This window comes from Alternaria triticimaculans, assembly GCF_023758025.1.
Source record: "Alternaria triticimaculans strain BMP 0046 chromosome Unknown scaffold_10, whole genome shotgun sequence".
NCBI lineage: Eukaryota > Fungi > Ascomycota > Dothideomycetes > Pleosporales > Pleosporaceae > Alternaria > Alternaria triticimaculans.
The window spans coordinates 43,280-65,697 of record NW_026055967.1 but is presented as its reverse complement, the minus strand read 5'-3'; the positions used below and the strand labels follow the sequence as shown (position 1 = coordinate 65,697).

The 22,418-nt window shown below is 53.2% G+C and overlaps 7 protein-coding genes across 7 annotated transcripts; 5 read left to right on the top strand and 2 right to left on the bottom strand.

The window, feature by feature from the left end:
* Nucleotides 1-312: 312 nt before the first annotated feature.
* J4E78_006901 (uncharacterized protein) lies at nucleotides 313-1,248 on the bottom strand (the record flags this gene model as incomplete). The annotated part of the gene is made up of 1 exon (XM_049367511.1): nucleotides 313-1,248. One exon carries the CDS (start codon nucleotides 1,246-1,248, stop codon nucleotides 313-315), a length of 936 nt encoding a protein of 311 aa, XP_049220481.1.
* Nucleotides 1,249-2,593: 1,345 nt separating this feature from the next.
* J4E78_006900 (uncharacterized protein) lies at nucleotides 2,594-3,937 on the bottom strand (the record flags this gene model as incomplete). Its single annotated transcript, XM_049367510.1, has 1 exon — nucleotides 2,594-3,937. The coding sequence occupies one exon, from the start codon at nucleotides 3,935-3,937 to the stop codon at nucleotides 2,594-2,596; it is 1,344 nt and encodes a 447-aa protein (XP_049220480.1).
* Nucleotides 3,938-8,081: 4,144 nt separating this feature from the next.
* Nucleotides 8,082-11,167, top strand: PMA1 (plasma membrane H+-ATPase; the record flags this gene model as incomplete). The annotated part of the gene is made up of 6 exons (XM_049367509.1): nucleotides 8,082-8,090; nucleotides 8,164-8,488; nucleotides 8,535-9,938; nucleotides 9,990-10,460; nucleotides 10,508-11,047; nucleotides 11,103-11,167. The coding sequence occupies 6 exons, from the start codon at nucleotides 8,082-8,084 to the stop codon at nucleotides 11,165-11,167; spliced, it is 2,814 nt and encodes a 937-aa protein (XP_049220479.1).
* A 797-nt stretch (nucleotides 11,168-11,964) lies between these two features.
* On the top strand, nucleotides 11,965-12,964 carry J4E78_006898 (uncharacterized protein; the record flags this gene model as incomplete). Its single annotated transcript, XM_049367508.1, has 3 exons — nucleotides 11,965-12,151; nucleotides 12,210-12,369; nucleotides 12,418-12,964. 3 exons carry the CDS (start codon nucleotides 11,965-11,967, stop codon nucleotides 12,962-12,964), a joined length of 894 nt encoding a protein of 297 aa, XP_049220478.1.
* A 351-nt stretch (nucleotides 12,965-13,315) lies between these two features.
* Nucleotides 13,316-15,088, top strand: J4E78_006897 (uncharacterized protein; the record flags this gene model as incomplete). Its single annotated transcript, XM_049367507.1, has 2 exons — nucleotides 13,316-13,396; nucleotides 13,457-15,088. 2 exons carry the CDS (start codon nucleotides 13,316-13,318, stop codon nucleotides 15,086-15,088), a joined length of 1,713 nt encoding a protein of 570 aa, XP_049220477.1.
* A 1,636-nt stretch (nucleotides 15,089-16,724) lies between these two features.
* Nucleotides 16,725-17,712, top strand: J4E78_006896 (uncharacterized protein; the record flags this gene model as incomplete). Its single annotated transcript, XM_049367506.1, has 2 exons — nucleotides 16,725-16,786; nucleotides 16,842-17,712. 2 exons carry the CDS (start codon nucleotides 16,725-16,727, stop codon nucleotides 17,710-17,712), a joined length of 933 nt encoding a protein of 310 aa, XP_049220476.1.
* A 537-nt stretch (nucleotides 17,713-18,249) lies between these two features.
* On the top strand, nucleotides 18,250-22,000 carry RPC2 (DNA-directed RNA polymerase III subunit; the record flags this gene model as incomplete). The annotated part of the gene is made up of 3 exons (XM_049367505.1): nucleotides 18,250-18,264; nucleotides 18,314-21,770; nucleotides 21,837-22,000. The coding sequence occupies 3 exons, from the start codon at nucleotides 18,250-18,252 to the stop codon at nucleotides 21,998-22,000; spliced, it is 3,636 nt and encodes a 1,211-aa protein (XP_049220475.1).
* Nucleotides 22,001-22,418: the final 418 nt, after the last annotated feature.

Genomic DNA, 22,418 nt, shown 5'->3' with positions numbered 1-22,418 from the left:
CTGCCCGGCCTTAGGCCTCCAAGCCAACACTGAAACTCGCATGGACAGCCGCCTTTCGCCTGGCCTCTGAATACTTTTGCATTGAGGCTGTGACCTGCAGGGATCAACCTATGCAGAAGTGGAAGTGTGTACAATGGATGAGCGGGACCGGAGTAGGCTTTCAGTTGACGGCGCACAAGCCAGATCACAAAGGCCTTATTCCATAGCCTAAAGGGGAAGTTCATTCATATCCGAAGGATGGCATTGCGCAAAACTCTATCATGACTGAATCCATATCTAACATAAACCCTGACGCTAATTCGGCACTACCTCCTAGACTTCGGAAACGACTATCTGTGGCTTCTTCTGCACGCGCATGGGCGTCGGCTTGACCACCCCGACCTTCGCCGACCAAGTATCGGACCGATCATCTTCAAGTTGGATGCCTTTCTCGCCATACTCCATTTCCTCAGACCCCTGCAGTCGTCGCGCTAGCATATTTCGTGCTATAATTGCGTACCGTGCGAGCACGAACAGCGCAATCATTCCGCCCGCATAACCCAAGACATGCAGAACAATACTGGCGTTGCCGTGTGCCGGGTTCATCCACTCATACACGTAGAAGCCCTGAGTATACCGCGTGAGGTACGAGAGCCCAAGGTAAATCGACAAGACTCCAAGGACAACGGACAGATGATGCCATGGCTGTGGCTCGGTTGCTGATAGTAGGATCTCAGTCGCAGCAAAGACGCTGTTGAGACCGTGAACGGAGATGTTGATCCACTGTTCGAATCGTCCAGCCGGCCACCCAGAGTTCATGGTACCCCAGAAGACGATCGTGACCAAGAACGGAAATGAGGTCATGGTGGAGTAGTACATGCTATGCAAGAGCTGCAAGTACTTTGGCCACATGTGTAACCATGTGGATTGCCGGAACGCATACATGAATGTGTGTACGCTCGAGATGAGGAAGTAGAAACCAAGCGACCAGAAGGTAAGGTAGGTGAAGAATGAGAACGACTGCCCGATAGCTGCATTGCCTTGTTGGATGGTGTAGGACCCTATGTTCACATCTTTGAGTTTGATTGTAGCCGTCTCGTTCGCCAGCCAAGTATAGCATGTTATGATAGTCGTGAAGCAGTATATGCTGAGCAAGGCGCGGATGCATGCGAGGACGACGGGTGAGACGAAGTGCGAACGGACGAAGTTGTATGACGGATCGAAGCCGGCCCTGGGCACCCCCCAGGTTTCGTAGGTGAATAGCTTCATGATTTTTGATATGAGAGTGGAGTTTATGAAAGTAACGAGCGAAGTGCAGATGGCCTGCTATGAACGTATGCAACTCACAACGCAGGGTCTGGAAGGTAGTCGGGTAGCGAGCCGTGTCTCAAGAAAAGGAACAAGTGCATGATATATGGATCAACCGCACGAAACAATACTCAGAGGGCTTCTTACCGCACTGATGTTGCGCAGGATGAATACAGCAAGCCACATGAAGGCCTCAGTTCAGTGAATGCATCCTTTAGCAACGCCACAAGATCCCTATCACATACCAACATCTGCATCACTGCGCTATCGCGATGCAAAAGTCTGTAGTACCAACCAAATACTTTCTAGAGTACCGTGCATTCAAGCCTTACGCCAGCCCTATGGAGTTCAGTACGTGGCCCTCGCGCTGTGATTCCTCAGCCTTCGCAGATGAAGGCTTGTTGTCAGCCCACAGGCGCCTACGGGGCTACCGAGGGCGTTCACACGAATATAGTATGCCTCGCCTAGCTATTCGGTGATGCTGGAATTGGTTATTGTTCAGCTGGGCCAAATGGCGTTAGCGAAGGGGTAGGGTAGCGCCCAAAAGGGTGTGGTGCGGACCGGATAAGTGCTAGTTCGAGCACCAGCCCTACAGTAGCCTTGCTTTTCAGCGCATGCTACGTGCGCCCAGATCGATCGAAGTGTGCGGAGGTCGTGATGCATCGGACGATGTTTGCATGTATGCAGGAAGTGTATCGCGCATTGTAGTGTGTGTTTGCAGACGATGAGAAGGTGCGATTGGATGATGGGTCTATGCGCTGGCTCCGATGCCGGGCCATGCCGAATGCGCTGCCCTCAGGCCCATGGCACCTGCTCTTTGGCTATGAAACTTCAAAACCAAAAGACCGCGTTTCAGAACCACTACAGATTTTGGTACCATCGCCATCCATCATCTGGTGCTTTGCACATCAATTCACTTCTAGGTCACGGTTCGGTCGTTCACGAGGAGCGCTTCATCTGCATCAGAAGCTGCCATGAGCCGATTTTGATACAGTGTCATTATACGGCTCAATGTAATAACGCGTTACTGCACCCCCCAAGACTACCACAAGAGTGCGCGTCGCGAGTAATCACGGTCGTGAACGTGAGCGCGGACTTGTCCAACCAGTCGATAGTTTTGTAAGATCCGCATTACTACCATCCAAGCATGTCTCTCTAGTACGAGCTCATCTAATCCGCTGGTTTCTACCCATGCGTACAATCGTGGCTAAGAAAAGCATGCTAAGGCGTCTCTCGCGCGTTTGCTAAGAAATCCCGTAAAGGAGCTCGACCCTCCTTGACAACACGACTACCCCAGTGTAGTTCGTCAATTGTCAGACTCTTCTACATCAACCCAGATACCCTTCTCCTCACATACGTTGCGGAGCTCATTCAACTTCGCTCGGACAGCGGGAAGCCCTTTCAGACATGGAAGACAGGTCAGCTTCAGGGTACCCAATCCAGGCCAGAAGGCGTCTGCAGCCATTTCCAGAAGCTTGATGGCCACTTGAGAGGAACACTCATTCATTTTGAGCGTCTCCAAGGACTTCGGAAAGTGGTTCAGCAATGTCTCATAATCCGCATGCCAAGCATCTTGGATTAGATTCTGGTCGACTTCCAAGTATCGGAGATGGTGAAACTCACGGAGGTCACCGAGAAACACGCCTGCTGTGTTGGAACCTCCAGAGCCAGTGAGGATGAGGCGTCTCAACGAAGCCTTGTGCGAAAGCAGCCACCCCCACAACATGGCGTTCCATCTATCGTCACTGTCAAATGATTTGACGTACAGGGCCATGTTGATCGTGTACTCGAAAACTTCTAAGTTCTTGCAGAGTTGAAGCAAGCGAAACGTCTTCCAGCCCGCGATGTAGCATCTAATCAGACGAATAGCTGTGACCGATAGCTTTTCAGGATAACAAATATTGCGCAATATCTGGTCTGTGATAGTCATGTCGAAGAAGGCGAGTTCTTTCAGGCTTGGTAACCTCATCAAGTTGCAGCAGCTCGTAGTGAGTTCGCAGTTCGTGATTTGTCGAAGATGCAATGTGCTGAGCAACTTGAAAGAAGTCACCGACGCTAAGTCTGACCACAGGCATGTGAGATCGCCACTGAGATCGATAGACTCCAGTCCAGACAGAAACGTCAACAGAAGGGCGACTACTGCCGGCTCATACCTATCTTGCACCTGACGCAGCCACAAGTTCCTGGTTGTCATGGTCAAACCGGGCATATAGTAAATGGTCTTTTTCATCCTTTCGATAATGGGTGCGGTGAAGATATCGGCAGGAAGTATGTTGATGTAGTTGTGATGCCGATCGATCGAAATCGTCTTGAAGCCTGAGGCATACATTTGGACAATGCTCGCAGTTGTACCATGTGATAGATTGTACAAGTGGTAGATGAGACGAGCAAGAACGCGGTCTGGGTTTGCCTTGGGGTCGGCCCCTGGGCCTGAGCGTAATGCGATAGGGTTGTTGATCCATTTTGTCGTGCGAACAGTACCAAGAAAGTGTCTGGCGGTCAAGGCGAACGCGTCCAGAGTAATTTTGTCGTTATGGAGAGGAAGGAGGATTATCAACAGGATCTCGTCGGGCAGACCATCAAGCTTGGGTTGAGCTTGCCGAAGTACCCCCTTAGATACGCCTCCAGATTTGTCCACGACCTCGACCATGAGACTACGCGATGAGGGGATCGGAACTTCTTTCGGCTCGTTGGATCGGTACTTGAATTTTGGCGGGCCACGACGTCTAGATGTACGATTTCCAAATGGGTGGCAGACCTTGCGCCTGTTGGACATGTCGAGCTAGGAATGCTAGAAGTTGACATGTCAGCTATCCGCACACGTGTAGTGGGCGGAAGGTAACATACCAAGGCTTGGGTCTTCAAGAGAGCTATAGAGACGCGCAGATCTTGTTTGTTAATCCGGAAAGCTATGTGAGACGTCAATAAAGGCCCAGAGAGCTGCCGATCTTGCCTACTACTCACAGTGAGGTCTTCCAGGATCGTATGTCGGAGTACTAGAGGCACAGTAGAACTCGATCTGTGTTCAGAATACTGAGACTCCGATGATGTGTTTCCGGGGTTTGTGCGTAGTGATAGGCACTCGTGTCGGTTCTGTATCGCGTCTGCGTACTGCATCTGTCAACGTTTGTTACGCGCGAGCCTGAAAGCCTTTCGATCCGAGCTATGCAGCGGGGGTAACTTACGAGCCAATTTACCGGATACCCGTCTAACAATCGTGGACGACGACTGATGTATAGTATTGGTGGGGTAGTGGAGGGAGCGAGTTTATACGCAGTGGGCGGGAGCTCGGGCGTCGAGATACGCTAACTCCCGGAGCGCCGCCTACGCAACGACGAGGCTGATCGGACAAGCTTCTTACTGTGATGAAGCTCTCCTGAGTCTCCCTATATTCCAGACCGAGCCTGAGTAGATCTCTTAAGCCAGCTGCAATGCGAGCTATACCGACGTGCATCAAGCTAGAACGTGACCGACGGAGGAGCTACGCGAACCGACGCTTCAGCCGACCCTTTCCCTCACAGCAACAAGCGCGAACATCCCTCACAGCAAGGGCCCCTGAGACTTGACCATCCACAGCAGAGCATTGGCTGAAGGAGACATCGACGGCGCCTCTGATAAGTGCATCACCCTGTTTCTCGTGGTAGAGCGACCAGTCGTGCTGACCAGACTACAGCTTGCCGACGGACATGCCTCCTATAGCGATCTTAGGTGCACTACCACGCCTTCCAGTGGAGCGCCCTTTTGATGGCACTCGACGACGCCAGACCTGGTGTGCTGACGGCAGTGGCAGCCTCCTCCGACGCTCATCGACCGGCAGAAGACCCAACTACCCTCCCCGCGCGACAGCTATACCAGACGCTGGACGACACCCGATGCGCCCACGAAGCTAGCATCGGCACCGAACACAACGAGACGATGTTTGTCCTCTCGATGCAGGTTGCGGACAAAGGGCTTGGAAAAGGGGGAGCATGACGCCTCAATGGGACCTGAGGCAACCCCGAACCGACTGTATCACACTTTCGCCGTCGTTCCATCATATTGTATGTCCAGTCGTCGTATCCTGGTATGTCGATACAGATGGTGCGATATCCGCCGCCTACCTGGCAATCGCTGGATCCCAACTCTTTTTGTCTTACGGATACCTCTCAAGATGGCAGATAGCCTACCACAATACCAGGACTCAGGCGAGCACCTCAAGTATGCAGGAGTAGAAAGGTATCCATTGCCGTCGCTGAAATGCTGCTGCGAGCCGATCTCTTTTCCACAACACCAAACGAACAAGAAAGCAAGAGCAGGTCTATGGAGGGGCAGCGATAAGTGCTAGCGAAGCGGATGGCCGCAAAGAGTTCCAGAAGGAGCTTTCGGTCGGGAGAATTCCGACAGCGTCATACCCCAAGCGAGAGCTGTAGAGATGATGAAGTTACAAACTTCGTGGAGACGGGCGAAGTTTGAAGTGGAAGTGGAAGTGTCTTCGGGCCGCGCACGGGCCACACCCCACCAAACTTCGGACGCGTCTCCTCAGCCAACTTGCCATTCATCTTCGGTGTCTTGGCTGCAATGCTAGATAACGTTCGTGGTAAAGAGATATACTCGGCAGGGCTTGGAGGACGCGCAACATGGGCACAATCTCCGGTTGTCCAGACATGGAGCTGCTTGTCAGAGTCTGCACCAAATCGACGCGACCGACCTCCCTCGTTCCTACCTGGGTAGTTCTTGTCAGCCAGGAGCCAACGCCGATATTGAGCCAGTAATCCAGCGCGTCTCTCTATCCATCGATCATCGACCTCTCCGTCTGTATCTGTGGAACGGACAGCCTACCAGACTCAGCAGAAGCGGGGTTATGCGCAGCTCTACTATGTCCCAGCGGCGCGTAGCAGACGAGCTGGGATCCCGCGGTTCGGCCACGCTCAGGTGGATGACACTTCGCGTTCTCTTCCCTTGTCTACGCGCATTCCGCAGGCAGTGTAGGGTTGCATCAGGCGCGAACGGTGGATCCAGAGAGAGGGAGCACGGTAAGCCGATCTGCTTCAGGAGGCCGCGAGGAAATTGAGTTTAGGAATGCACGTATGCGTTACAAGTATATGAGAAGAACGCTTCTCGAATGATGCGCGGCGGGAGACGTCTAGTGTGACAGTCCTTCGAGCCCTACTCAAGTCGCTGTGTTGACGGAAGGGCTTCAGAAGGTCCGATCACGCTATGGGTAGCGTCGAGGCGGACGGAGGCGACCTTGGAACCACGTTGGTGCACCGTGCACCAGCAATACTGTTCCAGATGGAGAAAAAGAAACGTCACGGCAACTGGGTCCACGGTGCGTTTACCGGAACCCTACAAAACATTTGCTCAGATCTTCCCAAAAGCACAGCAATTGCTCAGGGATCTTACGCGTCAGCCTTACGAGTTCAGCGCGCGGTCAATCTCTCATGAGGGCAGACTCAATTCTTGTCCTATACTACTTATCTGCCTGCTGGAAGAGACTGTTGTGCAAGCTCTCCACGCAGACGGGATAGGGACATCCCGCCAGAAGCAGTAAACCGGGTCTTACAGACACACACACATCGCGATGGGCTGCTGTAGTGGCAAGACCTTCTTACACTTCTAGCCAGACCTACTGACATGAAATTCGGGATAGCATATTTGCGGCAAGCAAATGCTTGACGGATGCGTAGGACTCGATATGGGTCGAGTCAAACTTGGCGCTGCCGCCGACCCAATTTCACGAAGTTCATGGTATCTAGTTTTTGGAGCCATTTATGGCGTCGAGTCAACGGATTGAAGAACTCAACTTCACTATGCGCCACTCAGATTGAGGATGACCTGTGCGTCGCAGCGCCCTTGTCAAGCTTAGTCTTGGTGAACAGCTCATCCAAATAATCCTCGTGTTCCGTTCTGCCATGTCCAGCCTCTTAGAAGAGTCGTAATAGATCGTCTTGCGAGGCTCGTGTGTCATCGGTAAGCTGACAGGAATACGCGCTACGTCATGTCGAAGATGATCTGTGACAATATTTGGTCGATTTGAATTGGTGACATGGGATAGCCATGCTAGGCGCGGGCTTAGGATTCTACCCACGGAAGTTTATCGCGCAATACACCACCACGAGTCCTCGAGCAGAACATCATGAAATCAAGTAACACGATGAGGGTCGTATACGTTGCGGTTTCTAGACGATGAAATTATGGTCTGGTGTCTTTTGCTCATACTAACGCAATATAGACACGCAGACTACATACCAAACAGATTGCGATGCCAAATGCACTAAACCCCAAGGGCCGAGCTAATAATCTTAAGCCCTGGAGCAGGCCGCCGCAGCTCACAATCCCAGCGATCCCGCAAGCTGGCCACCTTATCTTGGCGGCTGGTTCTCGACGTGACCCTTTAACTTCAAAACAGGCTAGGCTGATCATGCGCGTCCTTGTGGCCTCATCAACCCGTGGGGTTCTCACAACATTCCGGTCAGAGTCGTTCCAACCCACCTCGGTCGTTCCTGCAGGCCCCTCCGACGACGAACGTCGCGTTGCGCGATCGCAGCTGTGTTCTTTAACGCACCACGCGTGGTGTCTCGGCTCAGAGTTGTTGTTCTGCGCTCTGAAGTCTTTCCCGCGCAACGATGCCTCAGAGGAGTCCTTTCCACGGATGAAAGCGCATTGGCCACCCATCACTCAACATCGACGCTGATGCACTCGCAACGTACTTAGTCGCTTCGCGTAACCGACAAACATTTCTTGGTCGATTTTACCATACAGAGAACAAACTGCATATAGTGTTTGACATTATTAGCGACTAGCATTACATCAAGATGTCGGAGGTAAGTTGTCATGGAGCCCCAACACTACTAGGCTTGACCTACCAGCTGTCTAATCAGAGCTGACTAAATGCAGTCGCCAGCCGGTACGTCGCCGGATCGCGACGGCATATATCCATCAAATGGTCAGACATACGACAAGTACCATTTCCAGGAAAAGAACGTTCACATGGATGACATTGAGTTGGACGATGAAGAAGAGGATGAGGACATAGATCAGCTCATCGAAGATCTAGAGTCACAAGATGGCGAAAACGCCGACTACGAAGAGGAAGAAGCGCAACAACCAGGCGGCGCACGCCTCATCCCAGAAGAACTTCTACAGACTGACACGCGCATTGGCTTAACGTCCGCAGAGGTGCTCATACGGCGGAAGAAATTTGGCGAAAATAAAATGAAAGGTACTAATGCTTCTCCCCACCATCAGCACTTGCTCACCATATGCAGAGGAGTCAACGAACAACTGGGTCAAATTTCTGATGTTCTTTGTCGGACCAATCCAATTTGTCATGGAAGCGGCTGCCATTCTCGCTGCAGGACTCCAGGACTGGGTCGACTTTGGTGTCATCTGCGGCTTGCTCCTCCTGAACGCGAGTGTAGGCTTCATCCAAGAGTACCAGGCTGGCTCCATCGTGGAAGAACTGAAGAAGACGCTGGCCCTCAAGGCTACTGTATTACGCGACGGCACTTTGATTGAGATCGAAGCATCTGACGTGGTGCCTGGCGACATTCTGCAAGTCGAGGAGGGCGTCATCGTTCCAGCTGATGGGCGCATCGTTACGGAGAATGCGTTCGTGCAGGTTGATCAATCTTCGATCACTGGAGAATCATTGGCTGTCGACAAGCACCGAGGAGATACGTGCTACGCATCTTCTGCAGTCAAGCGCGGCGAGGCTTTCGTTGTGATTACAGCTACCGGCGATTCGACGTTCGTTGGGCGTGCAGCATCGCTCGTTGCAAGCGCTTCCAGCGGGCCTGGTCACTTCACCCAGGTACTACACGGCATTGGAACGATTCTTTTGGTTTTGGTCATCGTATCATTGCTGGTTGTCTGGATTAGCTCTTTCTATCGATCCAACGACATCGTCACTATCCTCCGGTTCACACTTGCCATAACGATCGTCGGAGTGCCTGTCGGCCTTCCTGCTGTTGTAACGACGACTATGGCAGTCGGTGCAGCGTACCTAGCCAAGAAGCAAGCCATCGTGCAGAAGCTCTCCGCCATCGAATCGCTTGCTGGCGTTGAGATCCTGTGCTCTGACAAAACTGGAACATTGACAAAGAACAAGCTCTCCTTAGCTGAGCCATATACTGTTCCAGGGGTGGATCCAGAGGATTTAATGCTTACTGCCTGCTTGGCCGCATCGAGGAAGAAGAAAGGTATCGATGCCATCGACAAGGCATTCCTCAAATCTCTACGCCACTATCCGCGTGCCAAATATGTGCTCAGCAAGTACAAAGCCATCAGATTTCATCCATTCGACCCAGTATCCAAAAAAGTTCAGGCAGTCGTCGAGTCACCCCAAGGTGAGCGCATAACATGCGTCAAGGGCGCTCCACTTTTCGTGCTTCGGACTGTTGAGGAAGACGGTGAACTTCCAGAGCATGTCGTAGACTCGTACAAGAACAAGGTCGCGGAGTTTGCTACGCGCGGATTTCGCTCGCTTGGTGTTGCTCGCAAGCGCGAAGATGAGCGCTGGGAAATTTTGGGCATTATGCCATGCTCAGATCCTCCGCGTCACGACACGTATCGTACTATCAACGAAGCGAAGTCACTGGGTCTTTCCATCAAGATGCTGACTGGCGATGCCGTTGGCATCGCGCGAGAGACGTCGCGTCAGCTCGGCCTAGGTAAGGATATAACTATCTCGACGCGTAACCCTTGGCTGACTCTAGACATAGGCACAAACATCTTCGATGCTGAGAAGCTAGGTCTGAGCGGCGGCGGCGAAATGCCTGGCTCAGAGTTCTATGACTTCGTCGAAGGTGCAGATGGCTTTGCAGAAGTGTTCCCACAGCACAAATACAACGTTGTAGAGATTTTGCAGCAGAGAGGATACCTTGTCGCGATGACTGGCGATGGCGTGAACGATGCGCCGTCGTTGAAGAAGGCAGATACTGGCATTGCCGTGCAAGGCGCTTCCGACGCCGCCTGCTCTGCTGCCGACATTGTGTTCCTCGCCCCCGGTCTCTCTGCAATCATCGACGCGCTGAAGACCTCACGACAAATCTTCCACCGCATGTATGCTTACGTCGTCTACCGCATCGCCTTGTCGCTGCATCTCGAGATCTTCTTGGGCCTGTGGATTGCCATACTAAACGAAAGCCTGAACCTACAACTGGTAGTGTTCATCGCAATCTTTGCTGATATCGGTAAGCACCACTTCTGCATTCTTCATGCACGAGCTAATCGAACGTAGCGACGCTGGCTATCGCCTATGATAACGCGCCATACAGCCGGACTCCTGTCAAATGGAATCTCCCCAAACTCTGGGGAATGTCGATCCTCCTTGGCGTCATCCTCGCTGTAGGCACCTGGATCACGATGACAACAATGCTGCCTTACCTCACAGGCGAGCAACAGGGCGTCGAAGGCGGCATTGTCCAGAATCATGGCCAGCGTGACCCCATTCTATTCCTCGAGATCACCCTGACTGAGAATTGGCTCATCTTCATCACCCGCGCCAATGGTCCATTCTGGTCATCCATCCCTTCATGGCAGCTAGCTGGCGCGATTCTGGTCGTCGACATTCTCGCCACATGCTTTACCATTTTCGGCTGGTTTGTGGGAGGAAGAACGAACATTGTTGCCGTGGTCCGTGTTTGGGCCTTTTCTTTCGGCATCTTCTGCATCATGGCGGGAGTGTATTATATCTTGCAGGGTAGTCAAGGCTTTGACAATCTCATGCATGGAAAGCTTCTCAAGAGGAAGCAGAAGCAGAGGAACCTCGAGGACTTCGGTAAGCACAATGGAATGTCTGCATTTGACAGCAGACAATTGCTAACGCTATCTAGTGGTTTCGCTGCAACGCGTGTCGACACAGCACGAGAAGACGACGTACCATGAGAAGACGAAATAGCATTTCGGTCTTGACGGTGGGTTGCAACCACGTCAGCGATCCAGCGTCACCCTGTAATGCGGATGGGTTGATCTTCTTGACACGGACGTAGGGGATAGTAGGAGGCGTTTGGTTGTACAGGCGGCAATATCGATATTCAGTCATCATCATAGTGTGTCATCTCGGACGACTTGTATTCATATTTCATTAGAAATAGAGCCGGAGAGCTGGAGGCTGTAAAACTTGGTACAAGAATAGTAGAGACAGCGATTTCCACAACATCTCGCCATGTATCATACTGCTGTAAGCGCAAGGCATTTTGTTCCTTCTCCAAGGTTTCATACTATATCCTCCAGTGCTTTCGTTAGGCTAGCCTGTGGTAGCTTCAAATGTTGAGCGACCAGTCCAGACGGCGCGTCGGACATGCAGGAACACAATCTTGGAAGCGGGCAGCTCGGCGCATGTTAAACAGCTTGGTAGCTTTTAAAGGGCTGTTCTGGTACAGTAAGGATAAAGCTCCAAGTTTCAACATGGCTCAATGAAATGTTCATATTCCATCGGGTTTGGGGGAAAGGCGCTCGCGGTGACGTCGCTTGCCAGCATCACCCCACCTTCGGCATTGGGCCACGCGCGGCATCTTGGTAATCACGTAACATAGCCCTGGAGTAGGAACTGACCACCATCACACTCCTTCTCAGTTGATGCTCAATTATTTTCGAAGCTTGAGTTGTCGCGCTAGATTCCAGCTCAATTTCAATCAGCCTGCGTCTCACCATTTCAGAACACCCTTCCTACCATCAGCACAAGCATTCGCAACAATGGCCAACCTCAACATCACCATTCCCAAGTTGAAGCTCAACGATGGTACTTCAATGCCAATGCTAGGCTACGGTACTGGTACTGCCTGGTTCAAGACTGGCGAGGAAAGCAAGATCGACCAGGCTATCATTGATTCTGTCAAGATTGCGACCAAGCTAGGATACACGCATCTTGATGGCGCCGAGGGTATGTTGATCGGCGCAGTCTGTGCAACGGGTGTGAGCACTTCGCTGATTATTGGTAGTCTACAAGACCGAGACTGAGTTAGGCACCGCGATCAAGGAGAGCGGTATTCCACGTGAGAAGCTGTATGTCACGACTAAAGTCAACAACGACAACATCAAGAACATTGCGGGAGCTATCAAGACGAGTCTGGAGAAGTTGCAACTGGACCATGTTGACCTGTATGTTTTTCAAATTCGCATCCATCGTCTAAACCCTGACGAGCATAGGTACCTCATCCACCAGCCGTGGTTTGCAGGCTCAGACGAAGAACTCCAGAAAGCATGGGCCGACATGGAAGCCGTTCAAGCCTCCGGTCTCGCAAAGTCCATCGGTGTCTCCAACTATCTACCTAACCATCTCGCCGCCACCCTGAAGACCGCGAAAGTCAAGCCAGTATGCAACCAGATCGAGCTCCACCCCTACCTGCAAAGGCCAGAACTCCTCGAATTCCACAAGCAGAACAACATTGCCACCGTCGCATATGCGCCTCTCACTCCTGCCACGAAAGCCAAGCCCGGTCCTCTGGATGAATACGTGGGAGCACTGACGAAGAAGTATGCTGTGGGGGAGAACGAGATCTACCTTAGGTGGTGCATGGACCAGGATATTGTGCCGATTACGACGAGTGGAAAGGAGCAGAGGCTGAGTGATTATTTGAGGGCGAACACGTTCAAGCTGACGCCCAAGGAGATCAAGGATATGAATGAGATTGGACAGAAGAAGCATTTCCGCGGATTCTGGGGACACATCTTCAAGGACGATGATCGGTCTTAGTGTAGCAGCTGTATGAAGCAGCACGTGAGTCATGTCTAATGTAGCAGACCATGAATATAAAATCATATATCTTTTGTCAACACAAATTTATTGGGCTTGTTTGATGTTCTTTAATGATTGCCTCTGAAGTTCCGGCGTGGGTGAATACAACTGCTAGGGCTGGGGCGACCCCGTTAGCGCCAAGACAGGCTCTCAATCTTTCGGCGCGAGCTCAGCAACTTCAACCTCGACTTCGACCTGTCGCGCATCACCTTGCACCCACCCACATCGCGCGATCATATACACGGACCGGGCCGCGCGTATCATCAAACATATCAAGTTCCAGTGTCGCGCCGCGCAATCCCCGCCGCCATGTCAGGCGCAGTCGCAAAGGGCAAGAAGCAGGTGAACAAGAACGCCTATCGCCGGGCGAAGAAGAAGCAACAGCGTTCTGTAAGCAAACCGCGCGCATCGCATTGCGCATCGCAATACATTGTACTGACAACCATACAGGAGACACCGTCCGAGGCCGCTGACTCTGCGCGTGAGAGCGAATCTCCCGCACCCGAAAGCGACAGCAATAACGAAGCACAGGCGGTCAAGCCCGCGAACCTTCTCACCGTTGACGATATCGCGAACCAGTACGACCTCGACGACCCCGCGTTTGAGGAATACAAGAGCGTCTTCGAGAAGTTCAGGGAGCCGACCGAGGAGGAAGCGGCGACCAAAGACGAGGAGAAGCCGGAAATTTATCTCTCCGACGACGACATCCCCTCCGAGGACGAGGACGATGGCAAGCCCAAGCTCTCCAAGAAGCAGCGGAAGCAGATGAACAAGTTGTCGGTCGCGCAACTGAAGTCACTGGTCCCCCGGCCTGAGTTGGTCGAGTGGACGGATGTGTCATCCTCAAATCCTCAGCTGCTCATCTCCATCAAGGGAGCGAAGAACGTCATTCCCGTCCCGACCCACTGGTCGCTCAAGCGCGAGTACCTCTCATCCAAACGCGGTATCGAGAAACCTCCGTTCGCCCTACCAAAGTTCATCCAGGAGACTGGTATCGCAGAGATGCGTGATGCAGTTTTGGAAAAGCAAGCAGACATGACGATGAGGCAGAAGCAGCGAGAGCGCGTCCAAGGAAAGCTCGGCAAGCTCGACATCGACTACGCAAAACTATACGATGCCTTCTTCAGGCGACAAACGAAACCGGAGTTGACGCGGTATGGCGAGGTCTATTACGAGGGCAAGGAGTTCGAGACCAACCTCGTGAACCTCAAGCCCGGCGAGCTGAGCGAGGAACTCCGCGAGGCTCTCGGAATGATGCCAGGCCATCCACCCCCGTGGCTCATCAACATGCAGCGCTTCGGCCCTCCCCCATCCTACCCGAACATGCGCGTTCCTGGTGTAAACGCTCCGATCCCTCCTGGTTCCTCCTGGGGCTTCCAGCCCGGCCAGTGGGGTAAACCCCCGATCGACGACGCTGGCAAGCCACAATTTGGAGGCGACTTGTATGGAACAGCCATACTAGAAGAGCAACAACAGCCTACTCATGTCGGCGAGCCTGTAGAGCGTGGTATCTGGGGAGCACTACGAGCTGAGGGTGAGAGTGAAGACGAGGAGAGCGACGAAGAAGAGGAGGAAGACGAAGATGACGAGGAGGGAGGCGACGAAGACGCGAGCGGCATCCAGACATCGATGACAACAGCATCTGCCATGCCATCAGAGATTGGAGGAGCAGAGAGTATCGGTGGAGAGTTCCAGCTCCGGAAGCAGCGGAAAGGAATCGAGACTGAAGAGCCGGGTGTACCACGCAGCGCCGGTACAGTGCTTCCTGAGAAGAACATCTCGGCGACTGGTTTCTTTGGCGGCGAGCACGCCTATGACCTGGATGCGGCTAGGCGCGATGCGCTTGGACACGCACAAAGGAAGCGTAAGGCTGGAGACATCGACGTGTCGGTTGATGTCGACCAGTTGGCAGATAGTGACAAGCTTGACAAGGACGCACTGAAGAAAGAGTATGAGTCAAGGCAAAGAGCCGAAGCGCAAGGCCAATGGCAGAGTATCGATCAAGATGATTTGGCGGACATGATCAACCAGGAGAGCAGGAAGCGCGCGAAGCGGGAGGACGAGCGAAAGACCAGGCGCTAGGTCTGTTGGTCAAGAGTCCGCAAAGGACATGTGTTTTGTACAAAAGATTACGGATTGCATTTGTCAAGAGCTCTGTCAGCGAGCCGGCGTCACGGATGTCAGTGGTCAGTAGGGCTTCGGCACATTCAGTATTGGGATACGGCGTTACATGCGGCAGCCAAGGTTGACCGCAGTTGAACATAATCAAGATGAAGAATTTCTCACTTCCAAGGACAAGAATGACGGAAGAATTGTATGCTGACTATGGAGGGGTGGTATGTCTCGTGTCGACGAAAGGCTTGACGGATGCGACATGCAGGACAAAGGATGTGAAAGACAATAGCTGAAAACGTGAGTCAAGGGGTGGTGCCATCAGGCTAGGACAACAGGCGCGCAATGTCTTGGCTACTGAGGAGTAGATTGAGGCTTCCACTTGAAGGGCACGGAAAAGATGTAGCGATGTCAGGAGCGCATGGAGGAAGACACCAGATGCTGTCTGAGGTGCTACCTACGGAAATCTGGATCTACCACGCACACGCATACAGTACCCTCTCTCGGCTGCCCGATTGCACATCCGGCGACCAAGTTGAATGTGAATCAAACGGTTGGCTGTTTGCAATGTGACTGACCCACGGCCAGTGCTCGCACGCCTCCCCCCGCACGTGACCTACGAACGCGTCCAGTCGCTGGAGGCTTGGCTCTGAACTTCTCTTTTTGCGACCCAACACACGACCAGCCACCACCGCCCAGGAAGCGCAGTCGTTAGCTATCAACCCGGACTAATCGCTACGACCACATCACTTAGTATTGTTTACCTGCGATAAGTACAGCACATCACCCTCGCCGCAGAAATGGACAGGGATCGTGAGCGAGATCGAGGAGACCGAAGGTTTGTCGACTCCAAACCAAGGGCCGCCTAGGCTCCGATGCGCAAACATGTTCCCAGGCATGCGGCATCTACTACGGGCGCATTTGCTAACACCGCCATAGAGACGACAGGTACTCCAACACATACCGTCCGCGTTCTCCTGGCCCTCGCCCACGCTCTCCACGCGGAGACAGCTACCGAGCCCGTTCACCTCCTCCCCGCCGCGCTTCGCCTCCTCCTCGTCGCGCCTCGCCCATTCGTCGCGGTATAGCTTCGGCAGATACATATGTTCCTGGTGGCCGTTCATCGCGTCCGCGCAGTCGATCGCCTGGTTTCCGGAGACGGTCCCGGAGCCCACGTCGCGACGACAACTGGAGGGCACGCCCTCGATCACCGCCTCGCCGAGCATTCTCGCCGCGACGAGAGGAGCCTAGACGTGATGACTACAGGGCAAGGTCACCGCTGCCGCGACGGGACCGCGATCAGTACGACTCGTATACTCGCTCCCCGCGACCACGCGAAAGGTCTCCACCACCAAGAGAGCGCGATGTCTCCCCTGCTAGGAGCCGGGGTATACGCTCGCCTGTTCGTCCGAGCCGGTACGAAGAGCCGCGCTCCCGGGTGAATAGGTATGCTTTCAGTCTCCCCTCGCGACGTGCCATTTGCTGACCTTATATGAAGCCCTCCCCGCAGATACTCTCCGGCCCGCGACACTCGTGATACGCGCGACTACCGACGCCGCTCACCCTCTCCAAGACGCGAGCGCCCCGACCCTTACACTGCGGATACATGGAGGAGTCGCAGGTCTCCTTCGCCAGCGCGGCCAGCATATGCTTCCAACGATGCGTCAGGTAGAGATTCTACAGCGACGTCCCGCCGCTCTTCCCCACCACCCATCCATCCTAGCCGGGCCGCCCTCGTAGAAGACCGACCAGTCAGAGAGCCCGCCTCAGCACCACGATCGCCTTTCCGTGAGCGCCTCCCCGATAGAGGACGAGACTACAGTCGCGAGCGAGAGCGGTCGCCTCCACGTAGACGCGACAGTCCTCCGACAGGACCGCGCGGAGATAGAGACTTCGCGCCTCCTACTGGGCCATCGTCGTCTTCGTACCGCAACGGCGACAGCAGCTTTGCCAGAGCCCCACCAACAGGACCTTCCAGCAGGAGCTATCCCTCCCCTGCGATATCCCCTCCAGTTGGACCTTCGAGCTTGACACCACAGGCTCCCTCCTTTCCCCGGGGCAATAACCCTGTTCTAGCAGCGCCGACACGACCGCGTGGTGGTGGCCGCGGTGGCTTTGGAGGATATGAAGGACGAGGAGACTTTTCGGGGCCTTCTTCCCGACGAGGATCTTGGGGCGCAGGACCACGAGGTGGAGGTTACTACGGTGGTGCGCCATCCGGTCCGCGTGGTTCCAGCAGCGGACCTAGCGGAGCAGCACCCTTTGCTCCCTCATTCCGCGGATCTAACAACTCTACTGCTACAACCTACCCCCGTACGATGCGCTTCCGAGATCATCTCTCCGACCTCCCCAAGGAGATCCCTGGTGGCCAAAGAGCACCCGAGTTGTACGACAAGAGCAAGATTCTGAAGCTTGAAGCCGAGGCGCAGAAGTTGAGAGAGATGATTGATAAGAAGGAAGATGCGAAGAGGCAGAAACTCAGGGAGTGGGACAGTCTTGAACGCGAGGCGGATACGGCTCAGCTGAGGGTTGACCTTGCAGAGGGTTCACTACGAAGCATAAACGGCGAGGCGGATGTCAGCGATGCCTTCTAGTACCGGCGTTCGCTGGGTGACGATCTTGCAGAACACGACTGGTGATTTATGGCTGGTGGCTCCTTGGCATGAGGTTTCTTGGAGACTTGAGATGATAGTTTCGATTTGGCTTGCATCTGAATCTTGGAAGATAGCTTTCTGGTGGCATAGCGGGCGTTGAATGGCATAGCATTGGTAGCAACCGAATCCTGATCACTAAATGCATGAACTTTGTCTGCCGATAACTTGTGCTTTACATGTGACGATTCAAAGCAGACTCTCAAGACACTTCTACAACAACAAAGGAAACTACCTTGAGATTTTCGTGATGCTCGTGTAAGCTGTAGGCGCCTTCTCTTTTCCGCTCGCGCGAGTCTCGGTGTCTGGATTGTTGGTCACTCACCCAGGGATGCTGGGACTACTGCGGATTACCGATTGGCCAGTATTAATTCTCACTTCTGACTCGCCGAACGCCAAATGTTTGCTGCAGCTGGTCGGTCGAACTAACCTACTCACCCGCCGCCTCAACCTTCGCCGACTGCTCTACTGTCGCACAAAATGGTGGGCAAGAAGGTACGAGGTCCCGCATGATTGTCGCGACCAGGGACTAATTTGCCTTTAGGAAGTCGCGAAGCCCGAAGCTGCCCCGCGCGGGGCCGCGAAGGCGAATGCTGCGACTGCTGCTCCCGCAGTAAAGAAAGCTGACGATGCTATGGACGTAGACACTGTCGGCGCAAACCCTCAGAATACAGCAGGCGACGACGCGACTGACCTCAATCCCAACGCTTCCACATCAGCAGAGGCGACACGAAAACGAAAAGCGCCGCTTACCCACGCCAAAGACGAGTTTGCCGCCCTCCTCGAGCCCTTCTACTACGGAAAGAGTCTGACCGATCCGATTAACACTGCGCGCGATAAGTGGAATCTTCTGCCGGCCTTCCTGAAGACCAAGGGACTGGTCAAGCAGCATGTCGACTCATACAACCACTTCGTCGATGTGGAACTCAAGAAAATCCTCAAGGCCAACCGTTTCGTCCGCAGCGATACCGACCCCAAGTTCCTCCTCGAGTACACCGACATCCGCGTTCTCTCCCCTAACCGACAGGAAGAAGATGACCTCGACCACCACCGCAGTACCATTACACCCAACGAGTGCCGATTGCGCGACATGACATACGCGGCGCCGATAGTAGTAGACATCATATATACCCGTGGGAACTCAAAGGTCAAGCGGACGGGTATCAAGATTGGACGTATGCCTATCATGCTGAAAAGCAACAAGTGTGTACTTGCAGGAAAAAACGATCGCGAAATGGCAGTCATGGACGAATGTCCGCTAGACCCAGGAGGCTACTTTATCACCCGAGGGCAAGAGAAGGTTATCCTGGTTCAAGAGCAGCTGAACAAGAACCGTGTCATTGTTGAAAGTGCCAAAGGCATCATGCAAGCCAGCGTCACGAGTTCTACACACGAGAGGCGTACCAAGACGTACGTTATTCAGAAGAAAGGCCTCATGTATCTCCGCCACAACACGCTCTCCGAAGAGATCCCGATCGTATTCGTAATGAAGGCACTGGGTGTACATTCCGACAAGGAGATCATACTCTTGATCGCCGGCGAGGATACCGCGTATCAAGACAACTTCGCAGCCAATTTCGAGGCGTGCGCAAAGGAAGGCATACACACCCAGGAGCGAGCACTTGAGTATATCGGTCATCGCGTACGACTAGTAAAGAAGCCGCTCGGTACCTCGCGCAGTCGAAACTATCACTTAGAGGCTATCGAGTGTTTATCCAACGTTGTCCTTCCCCACGTCCCAGTCGAAGGCACAAACTACCGACCAAAGGCACTGTACGTAGCTCTCATGGCACGTCGAGTTCTAATGGCGATGCAAGACCCGAAGCTTGTGGACGATCGCGACTATGTCGGAAACAAGCGTCTCGAGTTGTCTGGACAGATGTTGTCACTCTTGTTCGAAGATCACTTCAAGCGCTTCAACCACGACTTCAAGTTGAGCATCGACAAAGTACTGAAGAAACCCGTCCGAGCGCAAGAATTTGACGCCTTCTCGCACTTCAGCGTGCACAAGAATCACATCACTATGGGTGTCGAGCGCGCCATTGCGACTGGAAACTGGAGTTTGAAGCGTTTCAAGATGGAGAGAGCCGGTGTTACTCACGTCTTGAGCAGACTGAGTTACATTGCTGCGCTAGGTATGATGACGAGAATCAGTTCGCAGTTCGAAAAGACGCGTAAGGTCTCTGGTCCCCGTGCGCTACAACCCTCGCAATTTGGCATGCTGTGCACATCCGATACACCCGAAGGAGAAGCCTGTGGTTTGGTCAAGAACTTGGCGCTCATGACGCATATCACAACCGAAGATGACGATGACCCAGTGCGTAAGATCGTGTTCATGTTGGGTGCAGAAGATATCTGTTTCCAGACTGGAGAGGAGATCCACGCAGATGGTGTGTATAGTGTTTGTCTCAACGGTACACCTATCGCTGTCACCGACACACCTAAACGATTCCTCAACAGCTTCCGGAAACTCAGGAGAATGGGACGTATCTCCGAGTTCACTAGCATTCACATCGATCACGACCACTGCGAAGTTCACATCGCCACGGATGAAGGCCGAATCTGCCGGCCGATGATCATTGTCGAAAACCAACGGTCTAAGGTTACCTCGCGCTACCTAAAGGCGCTTCGCAAGGGCACCATGGAGTTTGAGGACTTCCTGACAAGAGGTCTGGTGGAGTATCTCGATACCAACGAAGAGAACGACACGAACATTGCTTTGAAGGAGAGCGAAATCAACCAATACACTACACATCTCGAAATCGAGCCCTTCACCATACTGGGCGCCGTTGCTGGTCTTATCCCGTATCCTCATCATAACCAGTCGCCTCGTAACACTTACCAATGCGCTATGGGTAAGCAAGCTATTGGCGCGATCGCCTACAACCAGTTCAAGAGGATAGACACGCTGCTATACCTGATGGTCTACCCACAGCAGCCCATGGTCAAGACCCGGACCATTGAACTCACTAAATATGACAAGCTGCCTGCTGGTCAAAACGCAACCGTCGCTGTCATGTCCTACTCCGGATACGATATTGAGGATGCGCTTATCCTGAACAAGGCCTCCTGCGACCGCGGCTTCGGACGCTGCCAGGTTCTGAAGAAGCACGTCACACCACTAAAGACGTATGCCAACGGCACCTCCGACCGTATCAATGCCGGCGCTCTCGACGTGGATAACACCAGCCACCAAGCCATCGGACAAGACGGTATCGCACAAGTCGGAGCCCGCATAGAAGCCGGCGATGCTTACCTCCTGAAATCCATACCCCAAGACACAGCCGGGCCCGCAACAAACGTCTACAAAGACAAGCCCGACAAGTACAAGATGCCTGACTGCAGCTACATCGACAAAGCCTGCATCACCGAGAACGAAGCCGGAACGACCCTCATCAAGCTCCTCATGCGCCAAACCCGACGTCCCGAACTTGGCGACAAATTCTCCTCCCGCCACGGTCAAAAAGGAACAACAGGACTCATTGTCCAACAAGAAGACATGCCCTTCAACGACCAAGGCATCTGCCCCGACATCATCATGAACCCCCACGGATTCCCCTCCCGTATGACAGTCGGCAAGATGATGGAGCTCCTCTCCGGCAAAGCCGGTGTCCTAAACGGGACGCTAGAATACGGCACCGCGTTCGGCGGCTCCACCGTGGAAGACATGTCACAAATTCTCGTCGAAAAAGGGTTCTCCTACACAGGAAAGGACTACCTCACTAGCGGCATCACAGGAGAAGCTCATCAGTTCTACACCTTCTTTGGCCCGATCTACTACCAGAAACTCAAGCACATGGTGCAGGACAAGATGCATTCGCGTGCGAGGGGTCCGCGCGCTATCCTCACGAGGCAGCCTACGGAGGGTAGGGCGAGGGACGGTGGATTGCGTCTGGGTGAGATGGAACGTGATTGTCTGATTGCGTATGGCGCTAGTCAGTTGCTGCTTGAGCGGCTGATGATTAGTTCCGATGCGCATAATGTTGATGTTTGTGAGAAGTGTAAGTTCTCTCTCTTCCCTTCACTTCTCGGTTCTTTTTTGAGATCTTTACTAATGATGATGATAGGTGGTCAAATGGGTTACAGTGGTTACTGTAAGCTTTGTGAGAGCGAAAAGGCAGTTCGCAAGATTACTATGCCGTACGCTGCGAAGCTTCTTATCCAGGAGCTGGGTAGTATGAATGTCAAGGTGACGATTGGGTTGGAAGACGAATTTCCAAGGGATGCTTAGGGGAGTAGTAAAAGTGGATGCATGATTGGCGCTGATTTGGACGATACTGGGCTTGGGTGCATAGCGTGGCGTTCGTCATGATGATTTTACACATAGTGTACACGATTATAGAAATGTTTCATTTCATGAGATGGTCTACAGCCTACATCAACATAAAAACATGCAAAGTAGGTGACCTAACGTCGATGTAGGCTCTAGGCCTGTTCGGGTCTTTTCTTGTGCATTGTGGCGTTACGAGATTCTATTCCCGTGCTAGAGCGCGTAGATTTCTGGGTCGGATTCGGTATGAGATATGACGAAGAAAATGTACTCAGCCGCATTATTGCAAGCGAAGGACAGTCCACGATGGCGGATGTTGTTGGTGGGAGGAATGATGAGGGCGGCGGGGGCGTCTTCAAAGCGCGCTAGCCTCACCCAC